The 17,029-nt window shown below is 41.1% G+C and overlaps 3 protein-coding genes across 5 annotated transcripts; 1 reads left to right on the top strand and 2 right to left on the bottom strand.

The window, feature by feature from the left end:
* The first annotated feature begins 2,608 nt into the window (after positions 1 to 2,608).
* On the top strand, positions 2,609 to 6,637 carry LOC136425653 (hepatic and glial cell adhesion molecule-like). The gene is made up of 8 exons (XM_066414577.1): positions 2,609 to 2,784; positions 3,246 to 3,435; positions 3,873 to 4,021; positions 4,249 to 4,435; positions 4,851 to 4,991; positions 5,173 to 5,203; positions 5,414 to 5,546; positions 5,921 to 6,637. Exons 1-8 carry the CDS (start codon positions 2,662 to 2,664, stop codon positions 5,999 to 6,001), a joined length of 1,035 nt encoding a protein of 344 aa, XP_066270674.1. The 5' UTR covers positions 2,609 to 2,661; the 3' UTR covers positions 6,002 to 6,637.
* On the bottom strand, positions 6,485 to 10,845 carry LOC136425654 (methyltransferase-like protein 27). 3 transcript variants are annotated; one of them, XM_066414579.1, is made up of 7 exons: positions 10,725 to 10,831; positions 9,903 to 9,977; positions 9,378 to 9,506; positions 8,932 to 9,057; positions 7,831 to 7,966; positions 7,431 to 7,523; positions 6,485 to 7,249 (listed from the first exon to the last, which is right to left on the bottom strand). In XM_066414579.1, exons 3-7 carry the CDS (start codon positions 9,483 to 9,485, stop codon positions 7,068 to 7,070), a joined length of 645 nt encoding a protein of 214 aa, XP_066270676.1. In that variant the 5' UTR covers positions 9,486 to 9,506; positions 9,903 to 9,977; positions 10,725 to 10,831; the 3' UTR covers positions 6,485 to 7,067. The 3 variants fall into 3 exon arrangements, with proteins under 3 accessions (XP_066270676.1, XP_066270675.1, XP_066270677.1); XM_066414578.1 differs by lacking the exon at positions 9,903 to 9,977 and having other exon boundaries at positions 10,725 to 10,845; XM_066414580.1 differs by lacking the exons at positions 9,903 to 9,977; positions 10,725 to 10,831 and adding an exon at positions 9,596 to 9,830.
* A 1,213-nt stretch (positions 10,846 to 12,058) lies between these two features.
* LOC136425126 (methyltransferase-like protein 27) lies at positions 12,059 to 14,578 on the bottom strand. Its single transcript, XM_066413924.1, has 5 exons — positions 14,143 to 14,578; positions 13,559 to 13,684; positions 13,171 to 13,306; positions 12,324 to 12,419; positions 12,059 to 12,240 (listed from the first exon to the last, which is right to left on the bottom strand). Exons 1-5 carry the CDS (start codon positions 14,248 to 14,250, stop codon positions 12,059 to 12,061), a joined length of 648 nt encoding a protein of 215 aa, XP_066270021.1. The 5' UTR covers positions 14,251 to 14,578.
* Positions 14,579 to 17,029: the final 2,451 nt, after the last annotated feature.

The following is a 17,029-nucleotide window of genomic DNA, read 5'->3' as shown; positions in this document are numbered from 1 at the left end:
TGATTATGTGGATGACATCCGATGCGAATCAATTTTCGTCCGTTTCCAAAAAAAAAATGTTTTCGGCGATACTGGAAATCATACAAAGCAGCTGCAAAATGAGAAAATATATGCGGTAAACTGCATGTCGTAGAATGCCAAAGTAGATTCCAAAGTCAAAGAAGATGGGAAAAAAACAATAACATAAAAAAATCTATTATTTGGTATACCATACTCTGTGTGTTAAGTTTTGTTCACCCTAAATTAAGGTTTGTTAACGTAGATTTTATAATGAAGGAATTTTTTTGGCAAACTTTTTTTATTCGCACGCTCGCATCTGTTTTGGGGTCTCCAGAGGGTGTCATCCATATTATCAAATCAACATGGCCCTAGATGCTGTCCGCTGAGCCCCCTCCCAACTGCAGCCATCTCAGCAAGATCCCGCTCCTCAACTGTCCTTTTCCAAATCATGGTTTGCCCCCCCCCCTACTTTTGCCTTCTTCCTTTTGGGCACCAATATGATAATAGACGTTAAACAATGAGGGAAAACAACAAAAATGTAAACAAAAAGAAATGTAATATTATATTTCGGTGAACTCCTAATGGGCCACTGTCACACACACACACACGCACCACCAGAGAGGCACTGCAACCAAACGCTTGCTAAAACGTAACCTCTATAGATCAAGCATTTGTCAAGCAGAACATTTGCACTGCTACCATGGAGACGTGCTTGAAAATCAGAATGATTCTGCCTTGTTCATTCACTCAAGTAGTCACGTGACACTTCTAGCCCAAACGCAGCCTTGTTCAAGGTTGTGCACAAAAACTGGGACATACTTTTAGCAACTTTTATTTCATATCCACATAGCTTTTAGCTTTGTCTCAATTACGAGTTCTTTTTTAAGGAAGAAGAAATAATTGATAGTAAAATATCCGGTTGTCCATAGTGTGTGATGTTCCCGCCTTGATATGACACACCCTTGTGACCACACCCAAGCTCATGTGAGGTAACTGCATACAGTACTGCTTTCAAAATGGAGCGTCAAATGTCGCAGTGTTTTATATTTTCTCGGTGGACCTTGCTGTTGCTTTGTGTGCTGACAACAGGTTAGTTTTCCAAAGTATTGTTTGTGCATTCTGTTTGTTTGTAAACAGGAATATTGTGTGCATTTTGCGGTTCACGTGAATGAAGGGAGTCAAAATGTGTTTGCTTCCCTACTTGAGTGAAGTGGTCCCCAAAATGTTGGGCATGTTTGTGTAGGTAATGAAGAGATTTTACAGCTATGTTGTTTGCTTATTCCATTGTTTATTGTATAAACAACATTGAGTGTAATACAAATCCACCATTTTTGTAGAATCAGTGAGTTACTTGATTGAAATGTTTCTTTTTGCCAAGAATGTTGCCGAACGATATGTTTGATATCCTTATTGTTTGGGGTTAGAAGTAAATGCGTACACGTAATCTTTTACAGAAAAAGGAATGTGGAAATATGTTCATGTGGCAAAAGGTTAATCTGAAATTTCAACGCTTTCTCTTAATTGTTAATCGATTGTTAATTGTACCTATTCGTGAAATATCGTGCGGTTTTATTCAACTGTGACATTCCCCTGTGGACTTTAAGTGTTTGAGAGGCTACTCGCCTTACATTCTTGTGTTGTTGATCAATTCTCAAATTAACCATTTCTGGCTTTACACAAGAATTTAAATCTATACTGAGTAAAGAAACGACAAGAGTACGGAACTGAAATATATCTAGATACTGTAGACAGAGTGTATATTGTACCAGTTTCCGCCACACCCATAAATTGTAATGACCAACAATGGTAGAGGAAAACATTTAAAGTGGTATACTCTGAACAAGTCATCTGAACGATAAGGGCTCTCCACACGGCCAGCTTGCAACTCTGCGCCCTCTTCAATACCGGACTTGAGGGAATTAAATGTTTACAGTCAAACGTTTTCTGAAAAAGAGAGAACGTTTCGAATGCCTGCATCGGTTTGCTGTATCGTAAGCGTTTACTCTTAAAGTAGCCCACAGCAATTTCAGAACTTTGGAACTGGAAATATTCTGGATATGGCAATCTGGATGATATCAACATACACGTACCCATATTAGCACGTTTCTATCATGATCTCATACTTTGGGTATCTAAAAAGAGCACAGAAACAAGCCACACGAGGAGTCCTTTATATATTGGGACCACCAAATCTATCTACTTGAAAAAATGAATATATAGGTTGTATAAATGTGAAATTTAGATGTGTATGTGACAAAAACTTTTTGCTAAGCGTTCTCATTTCATGCTAGTCTTTTTCAAAGACGTGATCACGGATGCTTATTAGGAGATGGCTAGCGCATAGCATCAACATACGATACAAACAACACATCGTAAGTACCTTCGCGCTGTCGGATCAACAATCACTCGAATATAGATCGGCAACAGGGCCAGGGCGTCCTTATGAGGGACAAGCACCTGAAAAAAACTGCCTCCGTGGAATTCTTAAATGGAAACTTTTACTCCTTCAAGTGACTAAAATCATTAAATGAAAATTATTTTTTTCAGGTAAGAATTTTAGGCATGCTTGCATGAGGCACAGTACAAATGCATTATAGTACTGATTTATATTCTATTCGGTGCATTGGTTCGATTCCCACAGCGCCTGTGGAAGCGCAGGACATGGCGGAACACGTCGTCACGACGCTGGTGGGGAGAAAAGCTATCCTCCCGTGCGACCATGACGGCGGGGCCGGCAATGTTTCTCTTGTCATGTGGACCAAAGGAAGCGATATCATCACACAGGTGAGACAAAACTGGCAACAATGGCTTAGGAGGTTGGTGAAAGAAGAGGGCGACAGTTTCAAAGCCTTTCCTGGTTACTAGAATGCCATGGACAGTGCAATAATGCCCCCTGACGGTACTGTAGATACATGCACGAACGAAGGAAGTTATGCGAAGGAAGTTATGATTAGTAGGTTGGAAAAGGGCTGGTGGATGAAGAAGGCGACAGTTTCAAAGCCTTCCAGGTTATACTTAGTGCAATAACGGCCCCCGACGGTCCTGTAAATACATGCACACGGACTAAGGACGTTATGCAAAGGTCACAATTCCAACCCGGGGCCCAGCATAACAAATTAAGTTCTTGTTGTGCATTGTCTTTCCATCAGTAATGAGAAATTCATTTGTTGTATTGAGTATCGGGGCCATAAACACAAGTACTGACGTCGTCTGAGACGTGTTGTCTTTACTTCTTTTGTCGCTAGGTAGCGCTTCAGAGCGATGTGACGTTCGTGGAGCCCTGGGGCCCCTTTGCCAGCCGGTTGGGTTTGACGGACAACATCAACCTCCAGGTAAACAACACCAGACTAGAAGACGAAGGACACTACCAGTGCACCGTCACACTGTCGCCGACTAACAGACAGGGCGTAGCAGAAGTGCATCTCTACGTTTACGGTAAGATTGCGGGTGTTTTTTTTTTGGCATCGCCTCAGGGGCGGAGTGATTTTATTGAGCGATTTTGCAAGGCCATGCTCACGTAACCTGGAAAGAACTTAAAGTCTTCACAGGCTTTTGAGAATTGACGTGATGTTTCCTTATAGTGCGTAGCAGAGTGTATTTTTAGGATTGTGATTGACACTACCAACAGTACGACAACAGTAAAAACACATTTATCCTAGCACAAATGTCGTAGAAATGTGTGTGGTATTCTATCGTTCACATTCATTCACTCTTTTCGTAGTCTAACCTGCTATCCATCCTTATTTAGCTACGTTGGATAGTGACCAGGTAGCTGAATAGAGATTGATGCTAGGCTAGATTATAGCATTTTTCAACAACTCTCTGTTTCGAGCATCTCATTAAAAAAATGACATTCTGTCTTGACTAAATAGCCCAACCAGAAGCGCCCGTTATAAACGGCAGACTTGGCCGTGACATTGTCGACCCAGATGGCAGCATGATGCCCCCGGGCATGAACCTGACGTTAATCTGCAGCAGCAGTGGTGGCACACCTCCCGCTAACCTGACTTGGTACAGGCAGGTTAGTTAATAAGTTGATATCAACACTTCAAAAAAATAGTCACGTAGGGGAAGGGGTAAATAGATTGCCCTCTTACCCAGAGTAGCATGTTAAGTGCTCTCGGTACGAGATTGTACAACCCCATTGTGGTACTAGCTAGCTATAGTTATGGTGCACTAGTATTGTTGGCAGTTATTAGAAGACCACGTTGAACGAAAATGAGTGCTTACATGATTTATATTCTCTAGGGTAAGAAGGTGAATGACGTCATCAGTTACCATGACAACAGCACCGGTGATGACGTCACCTCAGTGTCTGAGCTGCTGGTCCAGCTGACGGAAGATGACGACATGGACGTGATGACGTGTACATCGTGGGGCCCTGAACCAATCAGAAGCCTTTCTACGTCAATCACATTGCGGGTTGGCTTTTATGGTCAGTAGAATCACTAATGTTATATAGAATATAGAATCACTAATGTTATATAGAATATAGAATCACTAATGTTATATAGAATATAGAATCACTAATGTTATATAGAATATAGAATTTCTTTTGAATGTTAAAAAGCAACTTGTTTGCAGTGTACCATTCTTAGTTGTTTAACAATAAAGTTTGATTTGATCTTTGATCCATTGTTGGTGACTTATATAATAAGCGGTGTCATGTTTTCAACTGCGCATGTTCAATGTGATGCACTTTGGGTAATATGTCGAGTTGAAGGCCCCTGAGACATGAACAAAACACGTTCGCATGGTCAGAAAAGAACTGTTTAGGAGCTTTCACATTCGACCTTGCGCATTCGCAGATGCGACCATGAAACCGGTTATTGTATCAATTTTTACTCTAGATCCACAAGAGCAAACCATGAAGTATGTATCGTGGTCGCTGATTGGCGGAGGAGTGTCGGGGGCCCTGATTGTCCTCCTCATCCTGGTTGTCATAGCAACGACTACGGGCAAGTCGACGGATCGGCGGCCACGAACAAGCGGTGAACTTTCCTTGCAGATGATCTATTAGTGAGTAGAGAGGACCGTTTGAATTTGAAAAATGGTCTAAGTTTTCCCATTTTGGTCAAAACTTGCTGCTTGGTCGTTCACCCTCTTGGCGTAGTACTCTTGGCGATTCTAAGAGCTGTCTCTTTCTTCACTACTTTTATTTGTCCTCTACAGGAAATTTCACGAACTTGGAGACAGCGGACAGGTTGGTAAAGAAACACTTGTATTTTCTATCAATATATCCGAATGCATATTTTCTCTGCTAGCATTGCACAAAAATTACACAAGCAGATGCAGGGATGGACGTTTGTAAAGTTTTGCGACCAGCATGCTTTTCTAACAGTCATTTAATCCACCCCATCATCTGCTTGGAGATAGATAGAAGTCTTCAATCTCGATAAACTATTTTTTGCAGAATGCCCCTCGGCATGAATGGACACAGCGCTGTACAAGTTAACAACGTAGAGGAGGAGGAAGAGAAGGACCACGTGACAGAACCGACCAATGAGACGCAGGACTCCAAACCAAACGCCGTGCAAAGTGTAACGGTGAGTTCGGCCATTTTGTATAACGTTACCATATATTGAGTACATCAAGAACCAGTGACGATTCTTTGCATGAAAGGATGAGGTAGAATTTTGAAGTTCAAGACCAGATTTAAGGAATTGCTCCTTATATCTCTTTTCAAACTGTTGATGCTTTTTGTCTAATTTTTGCACTGTTGAGGAAAATTGTGTTATTAACAAATCGGGCGACATTGGGTACCTCTCAGTTACAAATGTATTATGTTTAAGTGCAACTTTCATAGTTGTATCAGTTTGATAATGTCTTTTGATTCAAGGATCATTTCATACCTATGTCAAACAAGTGTAACGTTAGCCTGAAATCTTCAATCTAACGAGTAATTTGTTTTTGTTGTTAGCTTGACGGACCCACTGACGAGACGCCTCAAACTGTGGAGGAACCGAGCATTCCAGATATCACGGTGTCCGAGTTCTTGTAGCTGACAACATTCAATGAGTTACATGTAGTTTTGTTAGCACAATAACATCATATCAGTGAAAATACCGCATGCTGCAATATATTAATCATATCATAACATACTGTCATCATATCATATCATGTCAGTTTTGGAGTTGTTCGTTCGTAATTCCGTTTCGATTTGGTTGTTGTTAGATACGCATGGAGCCGATTTGTTCGCAATGTTGCTTCATGCGCATGCTTTGTTTTGAGGTTGCCAGAATATATTGAATCTAACAAAAAAAGACTGTTAGTTTCAAGATAAAAAGATGAGGTAGAATTGTCCAAGCCACGATTTGTAAAATAAATATTCTGAATTCGACACGTTGAAATTATTATAGAATAGATATGTTGGTGAGGTAGATAAAGAAGGGAATTGAAATACGAATGATTTCATAAACATACGACGAGAATTATTTTTCAAGAAAAGTTACCAACGGCAACGCTAGACAAAGCACAACGCGAATATTTGCCAATAGTCTTTTTAATTCAGATTATCATCATTGCACATGTTGACATAAAGTTCACCTTCCTTGTTGGTATTTGTTAAGAAACTTTACTTGCACTATTGTGTGTGACGTAGGTGTTTGGAATAAAGATGTGCTATGTTTGCTTTTTATCAGAGCATTATTGTTATGCTACATATTATCATTAGTATACCACATTCTAAATATACTCATTCGACTTGCACCAATCACCAAATAAAGACATACACAGTACGTATCTTGTAGCTAGCATCATACGACAAAAATGCAGCAAAATACTGAAAATGCATTTAAGTTCGCGTGGTTTTAATTCAATCGTAGGGAGAAGTGGAGTGTTCGCGGTGGTTCTGAGTTTGAAACAATAGTAGCGCTACAGAAACTACAAAAATGTTCGCGGTGGTTTTAGTTCGCGACGAAGAGCTAACCACGAAAACCTCGGACATAAAACCACCGCGAACATGTCTGTATTTACGGTATACATTTGCTATCTAAAGGCAGACATCAGAGTTGCGTTCCGCCATCTTGAAATCCGTGAATGACTATTGGTCCACACGCTTGCTTCAATTAGCACACGCGATACGAGTAGGTGATTCCTTCTTCACCCTCGATGTAGTTGGGAAAGACGACACGTGACACCTGTTCCCAGCGTCCTTCACTCTGCAGCGCCGCCATGCGGGGTTCCAGTTTACGGTACTCGGGAACCGTGCGAATGTTGTGTTCCCGCATGGTGATCACAACAAATCCTCCTGCAACAAGAGAACAAAATAAATCAATACATTTATCTTTTTTATCTAAATATATTTTGTCAACTCAAATGTTGTATTATCATTTTTAACAGCACTAGGTGTATAAACTAGACCCGTACTAGACTAGAGATCTTAGAGAGAACGACATTTTAACTTGGGTCAGCCAAGACCCCCTACTCACCTGGTTTCACCACCCTGATGAGCTCTTCCAGACAGTCGCACTTCACGTTGCCCTCGAGGAACCCGCCAGACATCACGACGGCATCATAATTTCCTGGAAGATCAACAATCAGCATCATGACTTTGGTTCTCCAAGAAACAATTAGGGCAAACGAAACATATCAAAAGTTTCTCTTAAGTTCCGTTACGCGGTTATATGATAATCATAATGCCTTCGCCAAGAAGGTAATGCTTTGTAACGGAGTCTGTGATTGGACAGCATAACTCAATTTGCTATGAATGGATTGTTTTGAAATCTAGTATGTGGTTTGGTCTTGGCCTATGGAAGAAAACGTTTTCTCCCCCTGGCGGCTTTCCTTAGGCCTTCTTTATTCATAAGGTGGACTGAAGGACGAACTCACCATCTTCAATGTCCAGACGGTTTGTTCCTAGGAAGTCTTGGATCAGACGACCGTAGATGTTTTTCCCCTTCGCTACGGCAAGCATGTTCTCATTGGGTTCAAGGGCGTCCATGGAACGGAACCCGAGCTTGTGAAGCTGTGGTGGAAAAGAAAAACAACTATGATGTCCAAGCAGATGTTGGGGTGACAGATTGTGACATTTTCTGATTGCCCGGGTTATCTGACAGAGAGACTTTTGACAGGGCCTGCGGTCATCCGAGAAGCCCGGCTGTGTGAAAAAGTTAATGAATGTCAACGTCTTTGGGTCAAAATCTTGTCAGAAGAGACAGATATATAACAAAGAAAAACACAGTGTAAACAAGACTTGCAAGATTCCCGACTCCATGAAACAGTTGAGAGTTTCTTGTATGTCTTGTTTAACTGTGGTTCATTGATTATGCAAATAAGGTTTTGACTAACATTACATATGTTGATTGATCACTTCCTGTCACGTGACTCGAAAACAAAAATATATAAAATGCAAAAACGCAGACAAACAAACAGACCGAAAACAACACCCCCATGAAATAGTCACATCTTCCATTAACCCCATGACCCAGATTAACGACTAGTTTTGCCAACACGTCTGACCTTTACTTTGCGGTTATTCTTCCACCAATTAGCTTACTGCCTGTCTGCTGACATACACCAAATCAAACCAACACACAGACCGAAAACAAAGACATCATTGAACACGGATTAACAAAATTAAGGTAACGAACGAATAAAGAACATGTTAGGAAATACAATTTTAAAGGTTATAATCATAGAACTGTACTTCCTTCCACTCCAGCACACCTGAACTATGTTATTTTCCACCCATTTACTTACCTTACTGCCTGTTCACTGACATTCAAATATATACGGACACATACCAACCCAAAGAAACAAACACACAGACCGAAAACAAAGACTTTGAACACGGATTGAGAAATCAAGGTAACGAACGAATAAAGAACGTGGTAAGAAATACAATTTAAAAGGTAATAGTCATAGAAAAGCACGGCATTAGGATTGATATTTGATCAAACTTGAAGAAAATATAAAGTAAGTATAAAGTACCTGTTCCCCTACACCTCCAGTGCCCGCGGCCACGTCCAGGATTCGAACATCAGTTTTGCCTTCAAACAGTTTCAGCGTACGCTCGGCTGTCATACGGGGACCGTTGTAGTTCGCTTCTACGTTGTCCTAGAATAGATTTAAGTGTGTGTTTAAGTTGACAATCGACAAAAAGCGACGTCTCTTTTACAATGTCTACGAGTCTACATTAAGCGATAACATTTCAGAATATCAGGTTTAAATGTGTTCTTGTCTTCCATATTTCATAAAGGTGTAGACCTTTCAACATCTCTGTATATTTGTATCGACATTTCGCGTGTACTTAAATGTGGTGTTTGAAGACACTGACTATGGCTTAAGTAAGCGTCCATAACTCGTCCGCCATGTTGTTTAATCAAATTTTCTTGCTGTGTCCTAATAGAATGACCGACCACTAGTTAGGCTCGTACCTTGTCAAAATTAGGGGCCCAGCCATTGTAGAATTCCTGCGACTCCGCAGTTGTGATCCCCGGGGGCTGCAAGTCGCGAATGCTTTTGTGGTAAGTGACGCCAGACATGTTGCTTATGCAGCTGGTTACCTGGGTATACCATGAAATATTAATGAACAAACATTACATAAGGAAAGACACATTACGTACAACCAACAACCCCACCCAAAACATCATACCTATTGCCTCCGTATAAATATATGACGTCGAGACGGGCGACTTTATAGAGATAAATTTGCAGCTTTCTTTGTAGCTGTATGTTCGCTTATGGCGAGACACATTTGAACTACACGGGAGGCCACACATCACAGTTTGCTTAGTCAACCAGGTGTATAAATGTGACCTTTATGCGATCTTAATGGACAAATAATGAAAAACATGTAATGTAATGTGTCTACAGTGAAAATATTCAAAAAGTGCTATTATGATATATTGAGAAAATATGAATAGTAAAATCATGTCAATGATATATAATTGCGCACGTACCTGAATCGTTCAGCGGAATGATTTTTTATCGACAGAAAAGGGGTCGCTGGTTGTCTCAAACAAAAGGAAGACGTCCTTGGACAGAGCCACGATTTTACGGTGAGTGGAGCACATTAGGACACCGGCACATACAAAGAATGCCAAAATGGAGGCGATTAGCGTCATGGGTGGAGTTTACAATCCCAATTTTAGGAGAGTCATATTTATTCAACACTTATCTGTTTCACACTGTTTTATCTGTCACTGTCATGTCACATTTCTTTAAGTTTTTCTGCCAATTTTACACAAAGGGTACATTTATGCCCTTTGAAGTTTCATGAATGCGATCTTCGTTGCAGTGCAAATTCCTTTTTAGTGCATTAAAAGAATGAAACACTGTGAGGTTATAAAAGGACCTTTGCTATGAGATTAGTTCGCCTGACTACGAGGTATTTGACTGAAGACCAGCCTCATTGTACTACGTCGTAGCTCTCCCAGCGACAACATGGTAACCTGACGTACGTTACTTTGTCTGTGAGTGACCATACGTTTGTTCCTCCATGGCGTCAGGAATAGGTAACATAAATAGGTGCGTAGAGTCAAACCTGGCCTCGCACCCACCTGGCGCAGGCAACCACCCCCATGGCCAGTCACAAGCCACATCAAACCAGCCCCGACCATTTTACATAGATAATCCTAGCCTGTCCTAAGCAACCACCTGTCCTCAGCAACCATTGTCCTAAGTCGAGTGTTTTGAATACAGTTTTGACTGTAATAACTTTTTACGTGGCGTTGGAAAGCTTCATGAGACATATAATATTTGTACAATGAATATATTCCTACCTGTAAGACACAAATCGGACGGCAATGGTAGGGGAATTTCAGCTCGGATCCGTTCCGGAATGAACTCTTTATGAAATGACGCCGAAAGACCAGTCTGTCCAGGTCATCCTATTGTTACAAATCATCCAAGTGTCGATCAAAGGCTTCACCTTTGACATAGGCGTGGCGATAGATATTTAGATACCACAGTTTAGTTACGAGTGGAAGAGACAGTGTCATGTGATTTTTGCTGATACAATTTTGAATTTTTTTTTAGATAAGATTCTAGGCTGTTCATAGGCCTTAACCCTATCCAGACTGGGGGGGGGGGGTAAAAGTGCCCGCGCCAACTTTGACATCGTATAACTGCCGAACGACATATGCTAGGACTACCAAACTTGGTGACTTTTCCTAAAATTTAGTTGGCAACAATATTATGATATTTGTGTAAGTTTACCATTTTTGTGTTGCCATGGCAACGGGTTTCTGAAAGGCATTTTATGCAAAAATCACTGAATTTTTAAAACAATGATATTTCTTAGGTTTTCTTGCTCAACCACACTAATTTCCCTACATATATAGCATCATATGTAATTAGATGTAACTTTCATGATTTAATATTCATGATTTATGCTAATTTGATGACGTAATCGGTCAAAATCCAAGATAGCGGACCATTACACTATTATAGGTATCAACAGGCTTTTTCGCCTTCAAAATCGTCACAACATGGCATTTTGTTTTCCAGAAACATTTAGATTAACGTTTCTAGTCTATTTTTATTGTCTTTTGTGGTCATAAGTGGAAAAAAAGTATTTTTGAAAATTTCAAAATGGCCGGTCCAAGATGGCGGATCCCAAGGGGTCGCTAATAACACGTGACGTCATTTGATGACGTCATTTTGACGTCAACGTAGTTACGATTTCGGTAATATGTCTTGGTATACTTTAAAATCAACAATACATACTACTTTGTTTAATACCTTTAGATATTACGGGAATTCCCTATTTAGTCAATAAATACCACCCCCCCCCCCCCCAGTCCCAGATATCCCAAAATAGCCCAGTCTGGATAGGGTTAAATTGCCACAGAATAGGCCGATCTGATGCCGAAATTTCGTTACTAAAAAAATATTCCGAAACCTAACGCCCATGGGTTGTTCAGAAACATTATTTGCTCCTTTGTAAGATCAAGGAGGTGTTGTTGTTACCTTCACCAAGAAGGTTACGTTTCAGTACCCATTGTCTGTGTGCCTGCGTGTGTGAACAACATAGATAAATCGAGAAACTGTGGATAACCATTGATCAAATATCTCCTCTAATATGTGTTGTTGGCATATCTTTTATTCGTTCTGATCAACACACGCGATACACAAAGATGACCCCATCTTCCCCTTCGCAGTAGTTGGGGAAGACGTCACGTGACACTTGCTCCCAGCATCCTTCACTCTGCAGCGCCGCCATGCGGGGTTCCAGTTTATGGTACTCCGGCACTTTCCGCAAGTTGACCTCCCGCATGCAGATCACCACAAATCCTCCTGCAACAAAATATGTGTTTATTAGGCGCATACCAAGAGCTTAAAGAACGACAGAATAATTTGGGTCAGTCAAGGCCCCCTACCCACCTGGTTCACCACCCTGATGAGCTCTTCCAGACAGTCGCACCCAACGTGACCTTCAGCCATTCCACCAACCATCACGGTGGCATCATATTCTCCTGAAAGATCAACAATCAGCATCATGACTTGCTTCTTTGGTTCGTCGATAAACATATCAGGCGAACGAAACATATCAACAATTTCTTTTGCCTAACGTTAACGTCGCTACATGTTAATCGTAATTCCTTCGTCAAGAAGGTTATGCTTTGGTATTGTTTGTATAGGTTTTTGTACTTAAAGCATAACTCAAGAAGTGCCCGAAGATATCACGTTTCAGTGAGAGCTTTTCGTACGTCTTGTTTAATGGTCCCGAAACATTATTACGTCACAGTTTAAGAAAACATCGATTGACCACAAACTGTCCCGGCATTCATTGCGGTAAACAAACTGTGACGTAATAATGTAATAGGTCCATTCCACTTCCTGTCACTCTACGTTAAACGCGTCTAAATGAAAAAAAATATGACTGGACCAAGACTTTGAATGTCATGTCTGAATAACGACTTAATTCTACCACCTCCTAGCTGTAATTGATACACTTCGGCAAGTCTAATCTCACTCACAATCTTCCCGACACTTAACTGACAATGCATTCAAATAAGTAGGGACACACGACAACCCAAACAAACACGCAGAATTACAACAACAAAGCCTCTGTACACGTAGCCAATAAGCTTCACAGTGTTCACCACTTCACCGTGTTATATCATTACTGGCAGTAGGTACCCATCTCAGTAATGAAGATAGCTATGAATGGATTTTAAAACAAAATTTGGCATGTGGTTAAGTCTTGTGGATTGAAGAACCCACCCTCTTCTATGTCCAGACGGTTTGTCCCTAGGAAGTCTTGGATCAGACGACCGTAGAGGTTTTTCTCTTTCGCTACGGCAAGCATGTCCTCACTGGGTTCAAGGGCGTCCATGGAACGGAACCCGATCCTGTGAAGCTGTGGTGGAACGGAAAACTGATTTTAGGATGAAAGATCTTTACATTTTCTGATTCTCTGGCAGGTTCCCAGATTATGTGACAAAGTCTCTTACACTGAGTCATAAATGAAGCCAGTTTTATGGTAACGAACGAAGTGAATAAAAACATAGTAGGAAATTACATTTCGAAGGCAAGAAACATAGAAAAGAAGAGAAACAGAATCTATAACAGAACACACTGGATAGAAATATAAAATAATTGGAATCAATACCGCTTCGCCTGACAACCCACTGCCGGCGGCCACGTCCAGGATACGAACATCAGTTTTGCCTTCAAACAGTTTCAGCACACGGTCGGCAGTTGCACGGGGACCGTTGTAGTTCGCCTCTACGGTGTCCTACAATAGATTAAAGTCAGTGGTAATGTTGACAATCAACAAAAAGCGACGTCTCTACTACTAGTGTCTGCGAGTCTAGATTAATCGATAACATTTTAGAATATCAGGTTTAAATGTGTTCTTGTCTTCCATATTTCAAAAAGGCGTAGATCTTTCAACATCTCTGTATATTTGTATCGACATTTCATGTGTAGCCAGTGTTGTGTTTCAGGTCACATGACTATGACGTAATCTAGCATCCGCCATATCATGTTCCAAGTCACGTGATCTAGCTTCCGCTATATTGGTGGATTGATGAAAATGATTTCGCTTCACCTCAGTATGCTTGCTTGCTTGTAGCCTCTGCATATGAATTAGCGCTCCTTATACTATGAGGAATTTCTTTCTCAAAACGTCTCCATGTTCCCCTAATGAAATAACCAATCCAATTGTCAGATGACTACTAGTTAGTCTCGTACCTTGTCATAATCAGCGGCCCAGGTCTTGTAGAAGGTTTGTGATTCCGTGAGAGAAATCCCAGGACGCTGCGCGTCACGGACGTTGCCATGGTAATTGATGTGAGACATGTTGGTAACACGGGTGACCTGGGTACACCATGAGATCAACAGATAATGATTAAGGAACGACTCCTACGAAGCCACCTAACGTCCAAACACCTTAGAAACATGTGCAGATGACGTAAATGACGTATGTCACACATATCAAAGTCCTACTGTGGAAACATTGCAATTATAGATTTTCCTCATTAATTATGTGTGGGTCATGCAAAAGTACCAAGGTCACTGGTTCCTTTGTTATCACTCTGTGTCCAGCAACGAATGTGCCTTCATCGCTAGATTTCCAGTGACGAAGTTTTGCCATCTCTGGGCGTCCAGCAATGAGGCGATGTCGTTACTGGAAAACTTCAAATTATCACTGGAAACCCATCCTCATAAATCAGGACCCCTACGCTCCTCTTGCATCGGTCGCGAAGGGGCGACTGATGCAAGAGGAGCGTAGGGGTCCTGATTTATGAGGGTGTGGAAACCGAGAGATGAGAGTACCTGCGGAGCTGGAAAACCATTGATGACAGATCAAAACACTCACCTGAGCTAGTCTAGTGACGATAGGTTCCGCACCGTAAACCGAGTCAGCTTCCGATATGCAATTTACCCCAACGTACGCGTCAATTTACGTAACGTTACATTTACGACAAAAGGCTGGAATGCAAATTCAAGCGACGGTCGATCACATTACTATGCAACTATAACACATTTAACTACAGTAACAATAATTTTCCTCCATTTTAGGGTGTACCTCAGACATGTCAGACTGTGCATGCAAAGGAAAATAACGCACCATAGATTATTAATGAATGAATGTCTGAAGACCTCTATTGTGCATTCGTGCCCCCGAGGGGCTAGATACAGGTCGTTTAACATAAACCTAACTGACATGTAAGTGACATACACAGGGAAATAAATACAGTACATAGTTAAACATAACGTTACATGGTAGACGAAAGTGATAAGCTAAGCTAATCCAGTAGAGTCAACTTCTTCTCGCTTCTTTGTACATGTGTAGATGTATGAACAGATCATGTTTCTTGACTGTACAAGGGTTGTCTAGACGCAACAAAAATATGAATTTATCCGTTGCGTGTCAATATTCAAAGTATCGGAATTTCTCATTTATACGTTTGAAAAGAACATTTCTTTCCATATCGTAAAGATTACAATCTAAAATGAAGTGTCGCTCATCTTCTATTTGATTTAACTCACAATATTGGCAAAGGCTATTTTCTAGAAGCGTGCGGTTGTGCCTCCCTGTTTCAATATGTAATTTGTGATAACTAATGTCCTGTACATGTACACCATTGTGTCGGTTTCACACTCCACTTCCCTAGGTTACAAGTAGCTAATTATAAGCGGTTTGAAGTCGGCGGTTTTATATTGTATTATGATTAGTGGCGGTATAATGTTAGTGGGTGTTATATAAAAAACAATTACGTTCTGGCTTTCGGAAGACGGTATCAAGGGGCAAGGTAAAACCTCACTCTTTACTTTTTACTAACCAAATTCTAACAAAATGAGTGTTTTACTCGATAAATTCCCCAGCAATACGTATAGTGGGTTGTTTATTCGAGTAGTGTCCGTTGCGTACCTTGTTACTTGGATATTCAACCTCCGTGCCGTCTTATTGTAGTACTGTATCGACTCAAAAGATCGTCTATTACTTAGGCACTGGAACATTCCAGTGATAATAGAATGTGATTACTGGAAGCCCACGAACGAAAAAATGTAATCACTCGGCTTCCACTTCCAGCACTGAAGAGGCACTCGTTACTGGTAAATCCAGCGCGGAACCCGTGACCACGGGACTTTCGTTACTGGTTATCTAGTGACGAGTGACCTCCGTACTGGGTAACCAGTAATAAATGACTTTTGAACCAGCCTACTTGTCTGGCACCTGAGTGTAGAGCGGAGATCGTCACTAAAAACCGAGTGATGAGCGGACTTCATTTCTGGAAACCAAGTACTGAGGCAAGATTCAGTGCTGAAATTCCAGCACTGAGGAGGCTTCAGTACTGGAATAAAGCCGCTCGTCACTAGATTTCAAGTGACGAACTTTCTTCCGAGCTGGACGTCCAGTGACGACGCCACTTTGTTCACGAGTTTGTTACTCAGCGCCCAGTGAGGAATCCGTGACCTCGGTACCATTGCGTGGGTCATGACACCAGCAATAGCTGCCTGTGTCCGACGTGTATTGCACTGTTGCAATTGTAATAAAATCAAATCAAAATCATGCAATATAGCGGATCTTTAAACTGTCCTCATTAATCATGCAAATAAATATAAGTGGCCCAAAATCTAATCATTTTGAGATTCCATAAAACCTACCGACATACCAAATATCCAGACAATCCATCCAGGCATTCTCGACTTATCGTATCCACGAACAACTAGACACATAGACTTACGCTCGGCAAAACATAACCTTCTTGGCGAAGGTAATAACTTTCTACATAGCGAAACAAACCTCCCTCAGAGAGTTAGAAGTTGTACAGTAAATGCATCCCCACCTAGTACCTGTGAGGCACAATTGGCCACAGTGGTAGAGATTAGTGCTATAGCTTGTCAGCAACGGAATTTGATACTGTAATGGCTGTAATTAATTGTTTCGCCTTCACACGGGCGTGGTAAATGATAAATATCACAGCTTGCTTATGAGCGAAGTAGACTGTGTAATGTGGTGCAAGTTCCTCTTTTTGTGCAGTTGGGTAGATTTGATACTATATAAAATCTATTTTGTAGGTGTTTCTGATGAGGTTTGGTAAGAAGGGACCTAGGTATACGAAGGATATTT

The sequence above is a fragment of the Branchiostoma lanceolatum genome, chromosome 19 (assembly GCF_035083965.1).
Source record: "Branchiostoma lanceolatum isolate klBraLanc5 chromosome 19, klBraLanc5.hap2, whole genome shotgun sequence".
NCBI classification, from domain to species: Eukaryota; Metazoa; Chordata; class Leptocardii; order Amphioxiformes; family Branchiostomatidae; genus Branchiostoma; species Branchiostoma lanceolatum.
Note: the sequence above shows the minus strand (reverse complement) of the source record. Positions and strands in the feature narration are given on the sequence as shown.